General features: G+C 37.3%; 1 protein-coding gene across 1 annotated transcript in view; it reads left to right on the forward strand.

The window, feature by feature from the left end:
• SVEP1 (sushi, von Willebrand factor type A, EGF and pentraxin domain containing 1) overlaps positions 1–22,558 on the forward strand; it is a 220,901-nt gene that overhangs the window by 180,235 nt on the left and 18,108 nt on the right. The window contains exons 39-43 of the mRNA XM_058302548.1: positions 205–430; positions 2,531–2,686; positions 8,806–8,869; positions 19,139–19,312; positions 20,501–20,677. Coding sequence (XP_058158531.1) covers positions 205–430; positions 2,531–2,686; positions 8,806–8,869; positions 19,139–19,312; positions 20,501–20,677 — 797 coding nt within the window. The remainder of the gene's footprint in view (positions 1–204; positions 431–2,530; positions 2,687–8,805; positions 8,870–19,138; positions 19,313–20,500; positions 20,678–22,558) is intronic.

The raw sequence follows: 22,558 nt of genomic DNA on the forward strand, positions 1-22,558 counted from the left end.
ACTTTAATGTGGATAACTAAGAATTGATCTGGTTAATATTATTGGATTGATTATACACAACAATGCCATCCTCTGGAAATTTGAATCAGTTTTGATATATCATATAAATGTCTACTTTGCCTTGTCATGGCTTAAGTCCAAGAATAGGGTCATGGACGATATTGTACTCTCTTCACTGGCCTCATTTTTGCATTTCCATTGCAGATGTCTGGAAGGTTACATAATGGACGCAGACATTGATACATTCACCTGTCAGAAAGATGGTCATTGGTTCCCTGAGAGCATTTCCTGCAGTCCTAAAAAATGTCCTCTACCGGCAAATGTAACACATATACTTATTCACGGGGATGATTTCACTGTGAATAAGCAAGTTTCTGTGTCATGTAAAGAAGGATATACCTATGAGGGAGTTAACATATCAACATGCCAGGTAACACATATATATAAAACCCATGTTCAACCCTTCCTCTGCTACTTGCTATCTGTGTGACTTTAAGTTGCTTAAAATTCTGAATTTTGGCTTCCTTATTTGAAAAATAGACATAATAATTAACACACTTCATACAGTTGGTGTGAGAAATGACTTAGATGATGGAGAAGGTTCCTAGACCAGCAAAAAAGACAGCCGTTCTCCCTAGAACATTTCCTTCCCTAGCCTCCATAGATGGATCAGAGAATGGAAAATAAAATGAGTCATTGATACACTCGTCATTTGCTGTAGCTGGCGGGTTAGAAAGGGCCGAGCGCTGCAGGGTATAAAAATGACTTTTACCTTCCGCAAGCCCGTGTTGGAACCCCAGCTCAAACTCTTACCAGCTCTGTAACTTCATAGTTCTCCTACTTGTTTTCCTTATTTGTAAATATGGAATAACTGAAAGGATTAAGTTACTTAATGTATATAAAGTGTCCAGTTCATGCCTGACATTTCAGAGAAACTCAAGAATTATTTCATTCTTCTCCCAGTTTTCCATTTATAAATAATGCATACTCATAATCATTGGTTACTGCTGAACAGAAAAGCAGAAATAGAGAGCAAGTGAAATAACTGCCAATGCCACCACGTTCTCTAAATTTGTATAGCTCCATATGATCCCTTTTGGATATAGAGCTGAGAAGCTATTTGGGGGAAACTTTTAAAGGCCCTGAGTTGTCTGAACCCAAGCCGCACCATGATTAAGGGAATCACACTGACGTTCTCTCAGAACTTCCCCAGGTCCCCTTTGGAGACCACTGGGTGCCCTTATTGCCACAGGACCCTGAGATACAGGTGGCTAAGATCTTTTTATCTGAATCAGTAATTTATTCCTGACGACTCTTGTTATCTCTCCTCACACATGGTATGGCCCTTGGCCTTCATTCCACTTTGGTTTTGGTTTACTTTTTGATCCGAAAGGTAGAATAGACCCTAAGTGTTTATATGCATAAATTGTGTACAGTGGCATTCAGTGCCTAGGTATGTTTTGTTGTACTGTGACAAAATGATTCTATAGTTCAGAGAATGAATAAATCAATGAGAAGATCAGTACAAATTCTGAAAAATGAATTCCAAAAGAGGACCAGCCCCTTCAGAAATTAAAACAAATTATAACAAATCTCCTGCCACCAGGGTATGCATGTAAAATTAGGTAGTCGGAAAAATCACTGGAACAGAAGAAATGGCTCAGTAGTAAATCCTGATAAAGGAACCATCACAAGTGAGTGGAGAAAGGAATCATTAATAAACAAACTATTCTCATACAGTTAAATAGCCATGGGGAGGGGAAGAATTAAAATATACCAAAATAAATTCCAGATATATAAAAAAAAAAATCAGTGTCTAGTGTAAGAAAATACCTGGTAATGCCCAGAATGATTTATGCAGAAAACATGCTTATTGCAGCATTATTTACAGGATTGAAAAATTAGGTACGCATTATATTTCCAACATTAGGGAAATGATTACTTATGATACAGACAAATACATAAAATTACTTCTGACTTCTATGTTAAGGAAAATACCATTTCATACTGTCATGGAAAAAGCTAACTCTTTTTTATTTGTTTTTTAAACTGCATGACTCCCTTTCCAATGTTTTCAAGTATTCATGTTGAAATGGAGGAAAGGAATCCATCCTTTTAAATGATGGATTTATGGGGGTATGACTATAAGTTGCTGCTTCTAATAAATTTTAAATTAAAATTTGGAATTATGTAAAATATGAGGGTTCATGGTAGAAAACATCAGATATTTGCATTCAGTCATCCAGTCCTCCTGCATGATAAGAAAAAGATACTTCTTGGTATTGTGTTCTTAATTACTGCATGAAATCTTATGTGTTCAAGAAATGTGCAAAACTGTTCAACAGTCATTATTAAGGTCATCTAATAAGGAATGCGCATTTTAAGGTCACAAATTTGTAGAAGTAGTTTCATACTTTAGTTCTTTTAATTATTTCTAAGATTATCCTCTGATACAACTGATATTTTCAAACTTCTTCAATCATACAGATTAAGTCCCAAATGGAACTTGTATTTGTTATTTGTTATTTAGCTTGATGGCACCTGGGAGCCACCGTTTTCTGATGAATCCTGCAGTCCAGTTTCTTGTGGGAAACCTGAAAGCCCAGAATATGGACTTGTAGTTGGCAGTGAACACAGCTTTGGAAGCACAATTATTTATCAGTGTGAACCTGGCTATGAATTAGAGGTGAGTGAAAGACTAAATTAGGTTTATGTACTTGAGAACATTTTTAATCTTAGCACAGATTCATTCACTGACTTTGGTCATAAAAGATTCTTGTATACTTTGCTACATTTTACCCTAACACTTGTCAAGAAATAATTAAAGTGACATATAATCTTAAAAAGAAAATTAACCTCAAATTTAAAAAAATAAAGCCATGAAAAGGAAGAAGAAGTAAGTATACCAGCCATAAACCAATATTGTTACATAAAGTGATCACTAAATCTGAGTTTGACTTTCCTGATAACTACACTCTGCATCAGGGCAATCTTGCAGTCACCGTGGGGACATGGCCAAAGGACTTCAGGAATGCAAGGCCAGAATTTCCTCAAGCCATGGTGTCCGGTACCTTGGCAAGTTCTTCATTGAAATGCCAGAGTCCCACATGACAGACTGGCATGAAAACCCTTAGAGTAGTTCTAACCAAATACTAACATCAGTCTCAAGACCCTTTCTGGTTTGTAATATTAAAATCCCATCAGTAATACCTAAGATCAATTAGTTTCGCTAATTCATTTGGTGAGAGGATTATAATCAGTTTTTCTGAAATCCATGATCATATCATCAAACTTGACATTTAAAAGACCTGTTTTGCATTTCCTACTGCTGTGATCTAGCTTTTCTGGAAACTTTTCTCTGCTCTTTTTATTGTTGTTAGTGATATTTCAATGTAGGTATTCTTTGCCAGTGATTGGTTAAATTTGTATAGCATGACCCATTACTTTATGACCATGGAATCAAAAATAGGCCCAGAAAGCTGGAAATAGGCTTAGGTAGCTCTTGTTTAAATTCCTAAAAGGATTTTTTTAAAAAGGAAGGGTAATAATATAATGGTTGATTGCAAATGGAGTTTTACTGTTTTTTAAACTCAGTGTGCTCATGTGAGAACTAATCGTGCAGTTTATTAAGAATGTCAAAAGACAAATCAAAGTTGAGTTTGCAGACTCCAGCATTTTATAAGGGGCATGAAAGGAAGCCAGATCATTTGCAAGAATGGGAGTAACTTCAGGGTGGCAGTCCATTTTTATAGAAATCAAAGGGAAGTTAGCTTGACTCCTACTGATTGAGTGAGGATTTGTCTACTCTTAGGGGCAGATTTATGGTAGGAGGGCTTTATTTTGTTTTGGGTCAAACATAATGAATCATGGGCTGGATTGGCTATCCAGGGCAGCTGCCTTGGTAAGGATTTCAAATTTCAAAAGATATCAAGAGGGATTTCAAAGAGGATGTAGGGCACAGTTTTTTGTTTTTTTTGTTTTTTTTTGTTTTGGCTCTGAAGGGTCCCCAGGGTTTTCTGTATTTAATTTTATCCAGAAGAAAATTGGCACAAAATTTTGAACAAATATATAGAAAACTAATGGGTCATTAAATTTGCGAAGTTAAATAATTAGTCAAAAATTTGGGAAAATTAAGAGAGACACTTCAGCAATAGTTCTCACTCCAAACTACATGTTAGAATCATCTGGGAAACTTAAAAATATATATAGAGAGAGAGACATTGAAGAAATTACCATTTGCAGGAAATGTGAGCAGGCAACATGACTTATCACTGACTACTGTGCCATGACAAAAGGACTCAGGAGCCACCTGGAAAAGACCCTTGTGGGCCAAGATGAGACAATTTTAGCATCATTTAAGGGTAATAACCTCAGTGGACTGAAACACATCAAAAATGTGTTTGATACTAGACTCATACTGAAAAATATTCATTGGTTAACTATTAGAGGATGCTCATGAACAAACTCATTATTCTGAAAACTGTTAACTAAAGAAGAAGAAATGAACATTTCTCCTGTCTTTCCAATGCTAACTGGATAACCCAAGTAGTGGATGAGGAGTTTACCTTTGTAGAACTATTTCAATAAAAAATGATAATAGTTGAATAGCAACATTTGCAACTCCTATGAATTAATGGATTTAGACTATGATTGTCTATGTCTGCTGGTATCATATAAAAGAGAAGCAACTCGCCATTATGTGCCTCTGGATGGAAAAGCACACTGTCTATAAAAGCATTACTGCCAAAAATTGAATTTGAATCTGACTGGTATCAGAGACAGAGGAACATGTTAAATGACACTGCAGGGAGGCAACCAGTAAAAAATCTGACTGTGGGAAACTCTACAGGATAAATGATCCAGCTTCTTCAATAAATAAATTGGAAGGGAATTGGAAAGGGAGGGGCCATAGAGAAGGAGTCTGTAGATTTAAAGAGATATAAGAGATATACAAACCAATCAAAATGTGTGGACTTTATTTTGATCCTCATTCAAATGAACTATTAAAATTATCACATTTATGTAACAATTGGAAATTTGAACACTGGTATTAATATTAATATGATAATATAATTATGGTTATGATTTTTAAGACAATTATCTTTTAGAGATTCATAGTGAAATAGTTGCTATTAAATGATTTGATGCCCAGAATTTGCTTTAAAATAACATGAATTCAGGGAAATGGAGCAGGGTTTAGATAAAACAGGATTAGCCTTGAGTTCATTGTCGAAGCTGGGTGATGGGTACTTGGGGGTTAGTTATATTGTTCTTTTACTATTGTATTTTTCATGTTTTGAAGTTTTCCATAATACAACTTTTGCAAAGGCAAATAGCTATTCTCAACCCAGATTGATTAATCTGGTATTTCTCTGGATTGGGCCTGGGGCAAATTTCCCCCAGGTTATTCTAACGTGCAGCTAAGATTGAGAACTGCTTCTATGACATAATTCGGTGTTTCTCAAATGTAATCTATGAACCACCTGCTTGAGAATCATCTGAAAAGTTGTAAAAGGAAAACAGTATATTGCTAGGCCAAGACCTTCTGAAGCAGCTGGGACCTGGTGGGGGCTGAATTTTTAACAAGCACCCCTGATGATAGTTAAACATAGCAAAGGTCATCTGCTGGTAAAGTGTTTAAAAATAGGAGTTTGGATACTGGCAGACATCTGCCCTTGACCTCTTGCTGGATTATTGACATTAGGGAACTGGCTTAACATTTCTGAGCCTTAATTTCCTCATGTCTATAGTGGAAATAAATTAGCCACCTTGCAGAGTAACTGAGAGAGCTGTAGATAATACAGATCAAGTGGCTAACGTTGCCCTTTATGTATCATCTTGCTAGGGTGATTCTAACAACACTTTTGTGTTATTTGTATTATTACCACAATCAGACAAAACAATTAGGACATCGAACATCAAGTGTTATGTTTTCCTACTATGTAAATAAGTTGTCATTCACATGTGAAGTAAGCAGTTTCTTGAGACATCCAAATCTCAAAAATTATACCACACAAGTAATTTTCCTGAAAAAAAATTTCTACAGCCTACTAAGGGGGAAATCAAAATAAAGACCTCAAAAATGAGATAGCTGGGTTATAAAAATCACTGCTAGGGAGCAATGAAGTAGATGTTATGATTCTAAAATTTAGTTTAAGTGTGTAAACTAATTGTTGAAAAAGCAGAATATTCAGTCAAAAATAACTCTTAATACTCATTTGGACTAGAACTCCATTAAAAATAGGGTATGTAAAGGGCAGGAGAGAGAAAAAGAAGGAAGGAAAAAAGCATAAATTTTGCATCTTACTAGGGAGGAAGCCAACAGATGGTACTTGATTTTTTTTTTGCATCTATTACAGAAAATAGATTCATCTAAATTTTTATTAGCTTTATTGTCAAGACAGAATATTTAGCATTCAGATCACTAGAGAAAATACCCAGCAAGCAAGTGAGTGGGCTAGTTTTTAAACTAGGCATCTACTTCCTCAAAATTAATCAAGAATAATTTCCAAGTTACAAAAGTATATTTTTGTGTGTGCATAGAAGCACAGAAAAAGTACATCAAATATTAACAGTTGTTATCTCTGGATGATAGACCTTGGAAAACTTACTGTTTTTCTTTTCTTTTTTCCAACCTTTCTATAATGAACACATAATACTTTTTCAATAAAAAGAAATATAAATAAATATTTTAAAAGTCAGTATAGTATCCTCCTAACAAAGTCAGTGGAATATTTACAGGTAAGTATATTTGGGCACATAGTTATCAGTAATTAAACTGATAACTCAAAGAAAATTCCTTTGAATAGCAAAATTGATACTGAACAAAAGCAGGTTTTGTTGCCTGGTACATTCCATTAATGACCAATTCCTAAAACATTGAGATTTCAAAGAGAGAAGAGGTTCAGAAGACCTAAAATCTGTCTCCCCATACTGCAATAATTCTGGTAGTTTGATAGTATCCAAAGACAGGCAGGTTTATGCTAATGAGTAACTGGGGTGGAGCTGGCTCAGGTCCTTCATTAATAAACATTAAGGGGCTGTCTAGTGATCATTAGACTTCAAACATAAAGCAGTATAGGGGGGTAGATGAAAAATGGGAGTGAGTCACAAGGTTTTTATAATCACAAGATAAAGATTTTATGATTTTGCGTTCATTATCAGAGAGCAAGTCATCTGCATTCTAGTTCAGCAAGTTTCAAGTAATTTTCAGGTATTGGCTTTCTACAACTTACTAGAAAGTAAAAAGGCATCTATTATGTTTCAGTAATCATACTCATTTGTTCATTCTTAACCCTCAGTTACAAATAAAGGTGAAAGATATCAGCTGATCCAGATAAAAACCCAAGTAAAGTGACAAGTCCTTTTCAGGCATTTGGTTGATTTATATATAGCACAGCATCAAGACAGACGTCCAAAGACAGAGTAGTCAAAAAACATGTTGCAAAATTCTTGTGTTGAAGTTCATTCACTTGACTTAGTAAGCCCCTTATGACATTATTTAGAATCTAATCTCCTTTATATAGATATAATGTTAGAAGCCTTTATTTCTCTTGTTTATCATTACATAGTAGATTTGAAACGTAAAGTATGAAGAGTTGATATCAATAGGAACACTGGTGGTGATAGTGAGAGATAAGCAATAGAAAGTAAAGAAGCCAGGATTCATAAAAATTATACCCAGGATTCAAAGAACATAGCAGTCTTGGCCCAATAGCTATATGGGACAAACATATAATCCCCAAGGGTGACAGGCTATTGAAGAAAATGACCAAAAATTATTCATGATAATAGTTACAAATCATTTTTCTTGTAAATTATGTTCCCTTCAGAAGGCATGGAATTTTTAATTTTAGAAAGATGTTTATCCAAAATATATAAAATTTTAAATGTTTGGGCACTTCGTAGGGTAAGTTCAAGTTTAACGAATAAGTTACTGTATTAGGGTTCTCCAGAGAAAGAGGACTGACAGGATATCCACACAAATACACACACACACATATATGTGAATATTGAGATTTATTCTAGGAATTAGCTCACATTGAAAGTGAAGTTGAATTTCCTCGGAGAAGCTGGCTAGCTACAGTAGAGACAGAATTCTGACTTCTGAAATCCTCACTATGACTTTAAAACTCCCACTGATAGGACTAGGAGATTCCCTGCACTGCAGAGGGCAGTCTCCTTGACTGATCGTAGATACAATCTGTAATAGGTGCAAATCCATCTACAAAATACGCTCACAGTAACAATCAGGCCAGAACTTGCTTGACTAAATAAACTGGACACCATATCGTAGCCAAGTTGAAATTAACCAACAGATGAAATTAACACAATGCAAATTATAGTTACATTGTCGAAAAATTCAAATCCTCTTACCAATTATTATCTTTGGATGTTCAATGGGTATAAAAAAAGATTCACATTTCTTGCTGTACCTCTTGGGTATTGGAAAATAAATTCAATTCAAAATATCTTAAATATATATACTAAACCAAACCACCTCTTTGATATTTCAAACATATTCTTTGTCAGCCTTTGTTACAGTGGTCAGTTAAAATAGAACGTAAATAAAAGTCTGTAGTGTAATCTCACTAGTCTGCCAAGGTATGAATCTTGAAGTAATTTGATGAAAACATTTTTGAAAGATTAAACCTAACCCTTAATATATACTTATTTAATCTATTTATTTAGCATTCCAATGCTGAGAGATTCAACTGCATAGCCAAGATTACTTTGCATTCCCTTATCGTCTTTCCATTATAAAATTGTGGTCTGATGACCTTTTTCATTTTCATTGATTCACAGGGCAACAGGGAGCGTGTCTGTCAGGAGAACAGAGAGTGGAGTGGAAAGGTAGCAACATGCAAAAGTAAGTCAAATTACTCTTAGCATTCCCAAATATCAGACCGAGCACCCAAATAACAAGGTGGCCACACCTTCTCTATAAATCATTTCTATAATTTGTAATTTTAAAAAAATTGACTCCATAAACTACATGAGAATCTTTAAGGGGATTTTTCCTCAAAGGCACCAAAGCAGTAAAAGGGTAAAAAACTGGAGCACAAACAAATGATTCAATTAGAATAGGTTACAAGATTCTTGTTGCTAGAATGGTAAACGCTTTGTTTCTGAAATGAGTTAATTATTGAGTTTATCTGCATTATTTTTGTGCATGTTTTTCCCCCAAATAATCATAATTAAAAGACTTAGAGCTGTTGCTTTTGGTGGCAGTATTGATCAATGCTGATAACATTTTCAGGTAATGTTAGCATATCTCCTGTCAAATAAATGAATATTCCCATTTTACGTAGAATTTTGCATTAGTGTATTTATGGGAACAACCAAGTTTATTTGGCAAAATGTGTGTTAGGTCATATGACTTTTTCCCCAAAATTTAATGCTTATGTCTCATCTGCCAAAGATAAAGTATTTAGGTGTGGTAGTTTCAAACCAGGTCAAGTGGCAAGCTTTTTGGCTTCATTCTCTGGATAATCCTGGCTGAGTCATCAAGTTTCCAAACTGCAAGGGGCCTCTTAGATCATCTAGTCCAGTCCCTTCAATTTACAAATGAGTAAATGGGGGCTAGAAGAGGTGAGTGACCCACCCAATATCATAATCTAGCTAGTAGCAGAGCTGGCACTAGTACTTGAAAGACTGAATCCTTGTCACTGCTGTTTCAACCATGTCTTCAGCAGTAGATTAGTGAGCTGATTTGGAGGTGTAGGAACATTATTAAGTCTTTTAAGGAAGATTATATGGCTGAAACTCAGGGGAAAATATATACCTATTTTTAGTTTGCAAAAACGTATGTAAATATTATATAATGAAAGCTGAAATACTGAGTAACATCTCAAGTCACAGAAAAACATCGTGAATTATTAAGGAGTTTGGACATATCAGATAATAATATTTTTTATCATGACTGCACATGATCAAAATGTGTGTTTATGTATGTGCAGAAAAGGGGAGTGTGGAATGAAAAGGAAACATGCTCCCTGGCATAGAGAATAACTGGGGTGTTGGTAAGGACATTGTTGCAAACTGGAAGAGGCCCAAATGGGAAGTTTTGCAGGAGATTTCATTCAAATTACAATGAAAACTGTTTATATAATTTCCATCTCTGAAATACAAGGCAGTAATAAACTCTGTGTGAATCCTATTATTCCCTGTTATTCTTTTTTTTCTTTCTAAATTATTAAGAAAATAATTTCTAATTTCATCATAGAAAGTTAGAAAACACAAATAAGCAAAAAGAAAATAATGATTTTTAATATCACCACTCAGAGATAAAAAAAGATAGATATTTTGATCTATTTGATTCTACAGTTTTTCCTATGTATTTAAAAATATTGATATTTCTGAAATAAGTGTTCATACTGAGCCACTCTGGTAAGACCAGAGTGTAATTTACTAAATTATTAAATATATTTATATCTGCATATCAGATTTCAGTTCATCAGTCCATAAGGATTCCCTAGGTTAGTGCTTCTCAAAGTATGATCCACAGATGAGCAGCATCCAAAAGATCTTGTTAGAAATACAGAATCTCAGGTCCCACCCCAATCCCACTGAATCAGCATTTGCATTTTTAAAACCCCTAAGTGATTCCTATGCACATTACAGTTTGAGTTATCCTCATATACATTGTAATATTCCCAATGCTCAATCTGCACACTCTAGTTAAACCAGAATCTCTGGGGTGGGAAAAAACTCCCGAGGTGATTGCAAGGTACAACCAACATTAAGATCTGTGGTCTCAGTGCACAATAAGACTCACTAGGTTGAAAGAATCCCAGGGAGCAGCTAAACCTGATACCGCCATAAGGGTCCATTTGCCTGATGCACACAGAAAGAAATACTGAGTCACCAGGATTTCGAGAAAAGAGAGTTTATTGCATGGTTGGCCAGCAAGGAGCTGGAGGCAAGCCTCAGATCCGTCTCCTGGAATGAAATGAGCCCCAGGAATGGTTTATACTGTCTGGAGATGGTGGGTTTAAGGGAGTAACTAAGGGTGCAGTGAGATGACGTGGGCCAATCCAGTTTGGGAAAGGCAAGGTTAAATGAAGCATGCTCTGTTGCAGTTATGCTTGGTCCTAAATGGAGGCCTAGTATGCTCTGTGACTAGAACCAGTTAGACCCAGCTTCAGAAACAATAACTTTTCTTGCCAAGGCAGTAAGGTTCCTATGAATAAACATGGAAAGGTGGGCAGTTGAAGGGAAGTTTCCAGAAACTTCTACAAATGGTAAGGGAGGGACTACTCTGAAAAGTGAGTTAATAAGTGGCAGTTTCAATGGTGTTGGTAAGTGGAAGTTTCAGTGCCCCCCTTTTTAGTTGGCACATTCCTCAATCTTGAGGAATTAGGGGTGATGATCGCTCTAGCTACTTCCTGCTGACTCAGGGTTTAGATTGGGCTTAAAAGAATGGAACACCTTAGAGAGCGCTTGGAGGCATTCTCAGGTCCTGGACTGAGGAGGTGGCTCTGGTTTCCCCAGCTTTGTCTGGTTGGCACAGGCTGGCACCCCTGTTCTCTGAAAGTAGAAGAGTCCAATGGACCACCGTCTCTGGGATACAAATTTGTCAAAAAGGTTTAGAACTAAAAGTCTGGACATAAGAAGGACTACTATTACTATTATTGGATTAAAAATGGGTAAGAGCCAAGTCACCTGGACGCCCATGAGGTTTGTGTAGGTGAGTTATTAATCATAAGCAGCCGTGTAGCCTGATTGTGCAGGTTTTGCCTATTTAACTTAGTCTGACTGGAGGTTTATCCCAAGTGCAGCAGGAAGTGTTTGCTAAAGTGCATACTCCTCCTTGTTCTGCTAAAAGATAGTCTCTAAGGCTGTCTGATTGTCCATGACAACATTTGCCAAAAAGTCAAGGGAAATTCAAATGGCCTCAAGTGTAGTAGCAGTGGAGTTCCTCAACCATTGCAGTTAAATTGCATAAATCTGCTTCATGGTAAGTAAACCCACCCCAAAGAGCTAATAGTCCTATTGCTAATCCTAATTAGCTCCTATTATGCCTGGTGTCTGTTCATGCTGGAAACTGTTAGTAGGTTGGTATGTTGAAATATCTAGCTGCAAATACCCTAAAGAACATTTTCATCCAAACATTATTTACACATTGGAACATTCTGACCTGGGCATCAAAGATGCCATCTTCAAAACCTTTAAAGGGTAATGGTCCAAAGTTGATAAAATAACAAGAACAACAACAACAAAGATAATGTTTCATGGGATTTCCACAGATATTCAGTGCTTGTAGCCATGGAGACAGTTAAGTTTTATTATGACCAGAGTAATGTTACATATAGTTACTTTATGATAGGCAAATTTCCCCCATGGGGCTACGATTCCTAAGGTAGCAAATATACTGGCAAAAATTTAAGCCTAATGCATGGCTTGTCAAGGCTCAGGAAACTAGGACAAGAGTAGTAGGAGTTAAAACCCAGGTATCTGTAGTGGCAACATCTATGCTAGATTCTCTGGTTATCTAAACACAGAAAAGTATGTACCATAGTGTGGTATAACTTGGGCCCATTGTTGATTCCATGTAGCCATGTGACTGATTTTTTGTGTCTGGATGCCCTTAGGGTTTTTAAAAGCATTGTGGCTCTAGGCCTTGCACACTGTGGCAGCCTGCAACATCCAGTCAAGACCCACATAAGAGCAAACTCCCCACTCCATTTAAAATCTCTTAGCCATAGAAACTCTATTTTGCCTGAACATTTCTCCCTTTTGATCAAGATCCTTCTCCAAAAGCATCACTGACAAAAATTTGATATTACTCCCTTGATGCCAGAGAGGGTCGTTCTTAGGAGTCATGTCCCACATAGGAGGAAGGAAGTAGTTTATTTGCAGAGTTTGGCTTAGAGAGAGAGACCACAATTGAGCAACAAGGAGGTTTTCTCTTAGGCATTTATTATAATTAAACTTAGTTTCATCATTACAGAAATAAGTTTCATAAGTGCAAGCTTCAGATCAAGGGCTTGGTTTATCAGCATAATTCCTTTTATGAGGAGGGCTCATATATTCCAGAATTTATTTTCATAGTTCTCCCTATTATAAGTTCAAATGGGGATACTTTGTTTTCCAAAAAGGAGCAGATCTTAGATTTAGACTTTGCAAAGTTCCTTGTTTATAGTTTCAGTACATTGGGCACCATATTGGGTGCCCCTATCCCAGGTCGGGTAGTTTAATAGTTACATGCTTTCCATCCACAGTCCCGACCTTGCAAATACTTTTTTCATTTTATGCCCAAAACACTCTGAAATGAGTCAGGGTATTACATTAACCTGCACAGAATACCATGATCTTATTCCCTATTCTGCATTCCATGTCACAGTTAAGTTAGGTTGTCTAAGTAAACTGACCAGACAGGTTAAACCAGATAGTGTGTAATAAGTCTCTCCTCCTTTGGTCACAGAAATTAAAATCCTAAAATACAGATAGTATCATCCTTTACCGTGTACTCTGATTCACCTTAGTCCTAACCATGCCCAACATCTCCATGCCCATCCCACTGAAGTCTGATCCCTTTTGCAGCCTCTTCAACAATTACTGCGTGAAGTAAACCTATTCCTTCAGTACCTCCAGAGCTAGAAAAACCCAACTTTGAGTCTCAGGGGTCATACAGACACCCAAAGTTCCAGGGAGCTACCAGGTCACACACATGGAGCAAAGCACCACAAAAATTTAAAAATAATACCCAAAACCCAGAAACAAATGTTACTGCTACAAGAGCTTGCACTCTAAGCTCTAAATCCCTTATTCACATTTTCTGAATGAAACTATTTTCAGAAATAAAAACATTTGACAATTAACTTGGCGGTGGACTTAGCCCAGTGGTTAGGGCGTCTGTCTACCACATTGGAGGTCCGCAGTTCAAACCCCGGGTCTCCTTGACCCATGTGCAGCTGGCCCATGCACAGTGCTGATGTGCACAAGGAGTGCTGTGCCACACAGGGGTGTCCCCCGCGTAGGGGAGCCCCATGCGCAAGGAGTGCACCCCATAAGGAGAGCCGCCCAGCGTGAAAGAAAGTGCAGCCTGCCCAGGAGTGGCGCCGCACACACAGAGAGCTGACACAGCAAGATGATGCAACAAAAAGAAACACAGATTCTCATGCTGCTGACAACAGAAGTGGACAAAGAAGACGCAGCAAATAGACAGAGAACAGACAACCAGGGTGGGGGGGTCGGGGAAGGGGAGAGAAATAAATAAATAAATCTAAAAAAAAAAAACAATTAACTTAAATTGAGGTCATCAGCCACAGACCTCAGCATTTTTGTTTTGTCTCACATTTACACTTTTATCAAGGTTCTGTTAATTAACAGGTAGGATGTAATTTATATATTAGACTTGCTTCTCTTTTAAAGTCCCTCCTCGTTGAAGATGAAGCTTTAACCTGTAACTGACTACATGTACATTTTAGAGAAGCATCAGAGTAAAACAATGTCCCTGACAAGACTTGGTTGTTCTTGTGACAACTTGCATTTTCTAAGAATAACTAAAGTTATGACGAATAATGTTATACTGCTGTTTAATATCATGCAGACATGTCATTGACAGTGAGAACATTACCAAATTTCTAGTAATTCTATATAGTTTCTAAATATTAATGTGAATAACATTTTATCCATATAAATTCAACCTACAGAAGGTTAGAAAATCCCTTTTGATTTGACAATCCCTTTTGATATGCAACCCGTAACATGTCAAATGAATTTACATCTTTCTGCTGCCTCCTTTTTCTTTTCAAGGAGAAAGAAAAATTCAGTTGTGATTTTCCTGGGACCCATTAGAAAATATAAAAAACATTCTTTAGGGTTTGGCCTAGAAGACAGAGTGTCAAAAGTTGTCAGGTTTGAATATATGTTTAACAGGAAAGTGGGTCACTGTGAAACAACATTGGATTCCTTATTTAACCAAGGTTAGGAAAGAGAATTGTTCTTTTAAAAGTAAACAGATTTGTTGTCTAAACCAATAAAGGATGATAAGTCAATATAAACATGAACAAGAATATTATTCCAATATAATTTTTGTCTTTTAGGCAGAATAACAGATGGGGAAAAAATATTTTATAATTTCTCACCAAGAGTAGTCTCGTAATCCAAGGAAACCTCATCACTTTAGCAGTGAGAAAACCAAGCTCTAGTTTTTTAATTTACTCTTTGCTATGAAAGCTCTTAAAAATTATCTGTAAGCGTATTCAAATCTTAGCCAGCATTGATTGTGACAAATAAAAGTCATTTAGGGGAAGCAGACTTGGCTTAACGGATTGAGCATCCACCTACCACATGGGAAGTCCAGGGTTCAAACCCAGGGCCTCCTGACCCGTGTGGAGCTGGCCCATGCGCAGTGCTGATGCACGCAAGGAGTACCATGCCACGCAGGGGTGTCCCCCATGTAGGGGAGCCCCACGCACAAGGAGTGTGCCCCATGAACCACCCAGCACCAACGAAAGTTCAGCCTGCCCAGGAGTGGCAGCTGCACACAGAGAATTGATGCAGCAAGATGATGCAACAAAAAAAGAGACACAGATTCCCGCTGCCACTGACAAGAATAGAAGTGGACACAGAAGAACACACAGTGAATGGACACAAAGAACAGACAACTGGGGCGGGGTCGGGGGAAGGTGAGAGAAATAAATAATTTTTAAATAAATAAATAAAGTCATTTGGAGAGGGGTGGATGTGGCTCAAGCAGTTGAACACCCACCTCCCACATGGGAGGCCCCAGGTTCGGTTTCCAGTGCCTCCTGAAAAAACAAAAGCAAAAGCAAAATGAAAAAACTAACTCAGAGAAGCCAATGTAGCTCAGTGGTTTAGTGCCATCTTCCCACATACAAGGTCCTGGGTTCAATCTCTGGCCCCAATACCTCAAAAAAAAAAAGTCATTTAAGTTTTGTCCTACACAGTCCTCTTTCTCATTTTATGGGACTAAACTACACCCCTTTTCCTTAACAAATCACATCCTGAATACTTTATATTCCTCATACCTGCATACCTTAAGTTACTACATATCACAAGTATTCTTAAGTGTAAAAATAACTCAATTTTGTTAAGAACAAATTTACATTTTGCCTCATTTTAAAGATCTAATAAATATAATGTTAGCTTATTTTATTAGTATATACATAAATTTATGGAGAACATACCTAAGTAGAATAAAATTTTAAGTTTTTATTGTATTTAACACTGATAGCTCAGAAGACAGCTGTTTTAGGAGATGGTTTTCAGAAATATTGTTTTTCTCATTTTACCATTTTATCAATATTCTAGTGAGCTATATTATGAGTAATTCCCAAAATAGTTTTCTGGAGACAAGTAGGGAGATCTGGTTTGTTATTATGGCTAAGCTAAGATTTAATTGCGGGCTTATGAAAGAGGCCAGCATTTTTCTATTTTTCCTCCATTTCAGGTTAAAACCCTGTTTTCATAACGTTTCAAAATTAGGAACAACCAATCTCAAAAGCATACCGATTATCAGGCTATGGGAAATATACTACAATTTTTAATTTGTCCTAAACATAATCCAGGAAAACTCTTCTATAGCTCTCAAGGACATTTTTCTTTACTTACTGGGCTACCATCGTAAAAGTATTATTAGAGGAAAAATCCCAAATTGGGAAATTCCCTTGGAACTCATAGTATATGAGGAACCCTTTATAAGAAAAATGATATTTTACAACATTTTCATTGTGCATATCACCTTCAATCCTCAGGATTAGTAGAAAGAGCTCCAAACCAAACCCATGCCTCCCCCATAGCTGCCCTAACCGGCTGTGTTCATACACCCACCGTTTGAATTGTTTCTGTATTTCAAGAGGAGGGTTAACAAGGGCAGGGGATTTAAGATAAATAAGGTGACCCTATTATCTATTAGAGTCCTATGTCCCCAATTCTAATTGTTTCCAATTAATAGATTTATTCACCTAAAGATGTAACGTGGACAGTTGGAGAAGCCTCTGCTGTTTCTGGGGGCAGGCTTAACAGTCACATTGAAAGACTCTTTGATTCCTTAGAGAGCAAAGAGCACTGGGGGAGGTTGCTGCTGTTTTGGGAAGCTCTGGGCAGTCCCCCTCCAATGCCCAAGCTGCCCACAGCACCCACAAGCACCAGCACCCCAAACCCCAGCTCCCAGGAGGTCAGACAGTCAGGGCCAGGAGCTCCAGACAATCCCTCAAGCTTGATTATGCACCTAGACTTTTTAATATTTGGATTTAATTCTATGGAAACTCTTTACATTGGAAATATAAGAAGTTCAGTTTCTTTAATTTCTAGAACTACAGGAGTATATGTGTGTGTATAAAAATATGTATATATGTGTATATATGTATGTATATATATGTGTACTTATTTATCTTTAAGCAATTTAAATAGCTTCCAAGAATTTGTTATTGGTTCATTTGGTTTACCATCTGAAGGTAGAAAATAGATAGATAGATAGATAGATAGATAGATAGATAGATAGATAGATAGATAGATAGATAGATAGATATTAAATAGGCACAAATAGAAAACTTAGAGCTTCAATTAAAAATATTTAGTCATGAGTCAGACACAAGGCCACAGAAACAGAAATAACAAATTATTAATTTAAACTGTAATTTTGTACCTTTTCTGCAAATGCAATAGCACTGGTTTGATTCTTAGTTACAACATGGATACACTCTGGGAAAGGGGAGTCGGAATGTGGTACACTAGCAAAATATCCTATAAACAGTTTTCCAATAGGAAGGAGACCAGAGTGGAACTCAAATCCATAACCAGAGACCAGATCGGGACTCAAACCCTCAATTAGAACATGAGCACTTGAGCAACTGACTTTTACGTGCCTGGAACCTGTACCCAGCAGTAACCTGGTTGGACTAAGGTGGGACTCAAACCCACAATCACCAGAGTGGGACTCGAGCCCACAACAAGAGTCCAGCCAGGTTTCTTGTAAGAGTAGGCATCTTAACAAAGTTAGTCACGCAGAAGACGTCTTTACCCAGAACTGGTTCTCTCTCAAAATGAAACTGCGCTGAAGGGCTGACACCTCCAGCAGGGACAGGAGAGAGTCCCAGTCCTCGAGCCCCTAGACTGACTGGTCTAGGCAGCCGCTCAGTGTTGATAACTAAAAACTACATCCCATGGGGCCATGGAGTCTTTATAACCATCCCTTCATGGTCACCAAATTGATACCACCAAGAGGGTCGTTTGCCTGATGCACACAGAAGCCCATACTGAGTCGCCAGGATTTTGAGAAAAGAATTTTCTGCACGGTCGGCCAGCAAGAGGCAGCAAGCCTCTGATCAGTCTCCCCGAACAAAATGGGCGCTGGGGTTTTATACCATCTGGGGAAGGTAGACTTAAGGGAGCAGCTAAGGCTGGGGTGAGATGGCAAGGGCCAATCCAGTTTGGAAAGATGTTAAAACATTTTAAAGATGTTAAAAGCATGCTCTGCTACAATTATGCTTGGTCCTAAAATGGAGACCTAGAGTGCTCTGTGACTCGAACCAGTTAGAGCTAGCTTCAGAAACATTAACTTTTCTTGCAAGGCAGTCAGCTCCTACAAATAAACACGAACAGGTGGGCATTTGAATGAAAGTTTCTAGAAACTTCTACAAACTAGAAGGGAGGGGCTACTCTGAAAAGTGGGTTAGTAAGTGGCAGTTTCAGATGGGTTGGTAAGTGGCCATTTCAATCCAGGGACTCTCAACCCTGAGAGTCATATGAGGAGTTTCTAATAATATACCAAAAACTAGGCTATAACCTAGAGATCCTGGTCCATTTGGGCTGGGATATAGAGTCTACCCAGGAAGTCTAATATACAGCCAAAGTTGAAAACCACTGGTCTAGACCACTTCTTCCTTCCCAAAGATCCCAAGTCCATTTTAAAAGATTTCTGGAAAGGTGACAATATTGTCACGTAAAGACGATTGGTATCATTAAGGCAAAATAGCAATCTTTGATTGCCAGGATATTCATCCAATACTTAGGTGTGCTATTTTTTTTTTCCTTCAGTTTGTATCATAACACCTCACACATAAGTAGACTGTAATATTTTCTATAATGTATTAAATGCCTTCACAATTGTAGAAGAAAAGAGAATTGGGAGAAGCATTTAATATGAGGCTTTTATTCATCTTTCTAGAGACCAGATGTGAAGCTCCACTGGAATTTCTGAACGGGAGGGCTGAAGTGGAAGATACTACAGCAGGACCCAGGGTGGAGTATTCCTGCAACAGAGGCTACAGTCTCGAAGGAGCGCCTGAGGCCCATTGCACCGAAAATGGAAGTTGGAGCCACCCAGTTCCTCTCTGCAAACGTGTGTGTTGGCTTAAAGGAGAAACTTTTAGTTTCATGATTGATTTACCAGATATCTAAAACATAAGGTCAACCTCCATTGCTAAGTGACATTGGCCCAAAAAAAGCAATTAGTGCATATACAAACCAAATAATATGGGGGGGGGGGGGGGAATTAAAATCTATTTGTTTGATCTAAAGTATACAATCTAAGAAAGGGCTTTTATCAGATTCCTTGGATAATTACAAGTCTAAGGAAAGAGAAACTGCATGGAAAAATTTTGACACAAATGTCTGACAAATTCCAATGGGGATGAGATAAGGGTAAAGAAAAATATGTTTAAAGTTCAATATTAATATAATACAAGTATATTAAATAAAGATCATTATAACCACTTGTATAATAACAAGCAAGGTGTATGTTGAGAGAGCTCTGGTGGCTGATCAAATTATCTTATTGTCAGTAACTGAGCTTTTGAAGTCAGCTGAAGCCTCTCAATTCACTTCTTTTGAGCCCATTTAAAAGCAGAGAAATGGAATTTGCTTGAAATACATGTTGATATGCATGTCACACTTTTGAACTAAGCAATCCTAGTACTATCTTCATTTCCTTTCTCCCCTCAGACCTATAAAAATGAATCCATTTGGATGTATCAGTAAGACTTGTAAACTCTATAATTTGAGTTCTAATATGCTGTTCATAGTAATAAAAGTCTAAAATCATATTCAACTCACTTAGAAAAGTCTGATGGTGCTCTGGTTCCATTCTTCTGAAGGATGTTCAGTTTTCAAGTAAAGTAAAGGAATAATTTACTCTATTTTCTAAACATTCTTCAAATATTAATAGAATATTTGATACTCCCACTGATTTCTAGCATCTCTTAATCCTCAGTGCAGATCAAAAAACAACCTAAAATAACATGGTACCCCGTAATTTTTGATAACTAATTTGTCGTATCAGAATTTTAGAACCATGTGCTAGTGGCTCAAAACAGCTTGTTGTTTTCAGATCTTAATCTGATTATATCCTTACAAATAATTTCATATGAATCAAAACAAGTCAGTTTTTACTCTTGCAAGTTCTCTCTTTTTAAGCTTCGTATTACCATCACTGAGAATCTACCTCCTGAAGGGCTCATACTCTCTCTTAATGAAATAAAAGCAGAAAATAGGGAAAATATCAGCAAGCATTTTCTTTTGTTCTTAACAGCCAATCCGTGCCCTGTCCCTTTTGTGATCCCTGAGAATGCTCTGCTTTCTGAGAAGGAATTTTACGTGGATCAGAACGTGTCGATCAAGTGCAGGGAAGGCTTCCTGCTCCAGGGTGAAGGCATCATTACCTGCAACCCTGATGAGACCTGGACACAGACAAGTGCCAAATGCACAAGTAAGTCCACAACAGGTAGAAGCCGGTTCATTTCATTAGGGATGAGTGTTCTCCCATCTTTGTGAGATTATTCTGAATCCAGTGACTTAATTGTAGATGTTTAGATCTCTGCCCTGTCACGGTTATCAGATTCTGCATTGTTAGTTTTTAAAACTTGAAAAGAGATCCTTGAATTCCAAACATTAAAAAAAAAAAGTTAAAAAGGAAGAAGAAAAAACTTTCTAGAACTAGCCTAAAACTTATCTGACCAGGATTCACTGAACTGATTTGAAAAATGTGCTCTTCTAAGACTGAGCAAGATATTAAATTTAAGATATGTATTTTTTCTCCATACTTTCAGATGCCTCAAACAATCCTTTTAATAGGATTTGGAGGCTTTCCAATGCAAAAAGTTATTCTACAGCCATCCTCAAACTTGAGCCTGTATCAGAACCATTTAGAGGACTTGTTAAACAGATTTCCAGGCCCAGTTTCTGATTTGGTGGTACAGGGATGAGGTCTGAAAATTTGCATTTTAACAAGTTCCCAGGTGGTGCGGAGGATGATACTGCTGATCCATGGACCACACCTTGAGAACCACTGGGAAAGCACCATGTTGATATCAAACAAGCAGTCTCGTGACATCTTTTGCCACCTCATGATAATTTCTTGACATCTCCCAACACACACTTTCTACCTCCACTTCAAACATCTTCTCTAACCAACATCCTTCTCTCCTCATAGTCCAAGCCACTCCATCTACACTCAGTTAATAAATATCCATAGAGTCTATCCAGATGCAAGGTATCAGCTACATAATAAGAGAATATAATCCTCTAGTAATGGCCTCCATTTTCAGAACACGTGTATTTCAAGTAATAAAATAAGAAATGTGCATATGAATACCCCAGGAATTCCAGAATCAGAGAAAACATGAGTTTGGATTCTATTTTCAAAACTTTTTAACTCTGAATTTATGCTAGTGTCCTAGTTTCTTTGAATCCCAGGGCTCCCTTTTTTTTTTCACTTTTTTTATTTTTTTAAAGATACTTTGATTACATAAATGTTATAGAGAACATATAGGGGATTCCCACGTGCCCCACTCCCCACACCTCCCACATTTTCCCACATTAGCAACACCCTTCATCAGTATCGTACATTCACCACAATTGATAAACACATTTTAGAGCATTGCCACAAGCACAGACTATAGTTTACATTGTAGTTTATACTCTTTTACTTTGTAGGTTATGGCCAGATATATAATGACCTGTGTCTGCAGTTGTAATGTCATTCAGGATGATTCCCAACTCCCAAAAATGCCCCCCTCTTACATCTGTTTTTCCTTTTCCCTAACCCCAGAACATCCATGGGTTACTGCTTCCATAACAATAATATTTCTTCCATTGCTAGAATCACAATAAGACTACAGTAGAATATTAGTAAGTTTATTTTGGTCCATAGATCATTTCCCAATCCTGAGGACTCTGGGATGGTGATGTCTCCTCCACCATTAATTGAGGAAGGCTTCGATCCCATGCATCCAATGGATGGGACTCTCTTGATTGCAGTTGTAGGCAGTCTCGGTTCCCTGGTATGTTTTTGTCCATCATTTCCTCCCTGTTAGTTGTCCTCGGTGAGTCCATTGAGCTGGAGGGTAGGTGTTGCAACTCCACTGAAAATCAGGGCTCCACTGGCACAAAGATTTAAGTCTCTTAGATGTACACCTACCAACTCTATTGGTAACTAGATTATGGTTCAAATAGAAGGACAGAAGAGTCATGCATAGGGAGCAGGGCCCACATTTGTTAAGAGCATAAGCAGTACCTATCACTGTGAGTTTGTTTTGAAAAATAAACGAATTTGTATATTAGCAATATCTCCAGATAGGAAGAGATAAAC

The sequence above is a fragment of the Dasypus novemcinctus genome, chromosome 8 (assembly GCF_030445035.2).
Source record: "Dasypus novemcinctus isolate mDasNov1 chromosome 8, mDasNov1.1.hap2, whole genome shotgun sequence".
Classification (NCBI taxonomy): domain Eukaryota; kingdom Metazoa; phylum Chordata; class Mammalia; order Cingulata; family Dasypodidae; genus Dasypus; species Dasypus novemcinctus.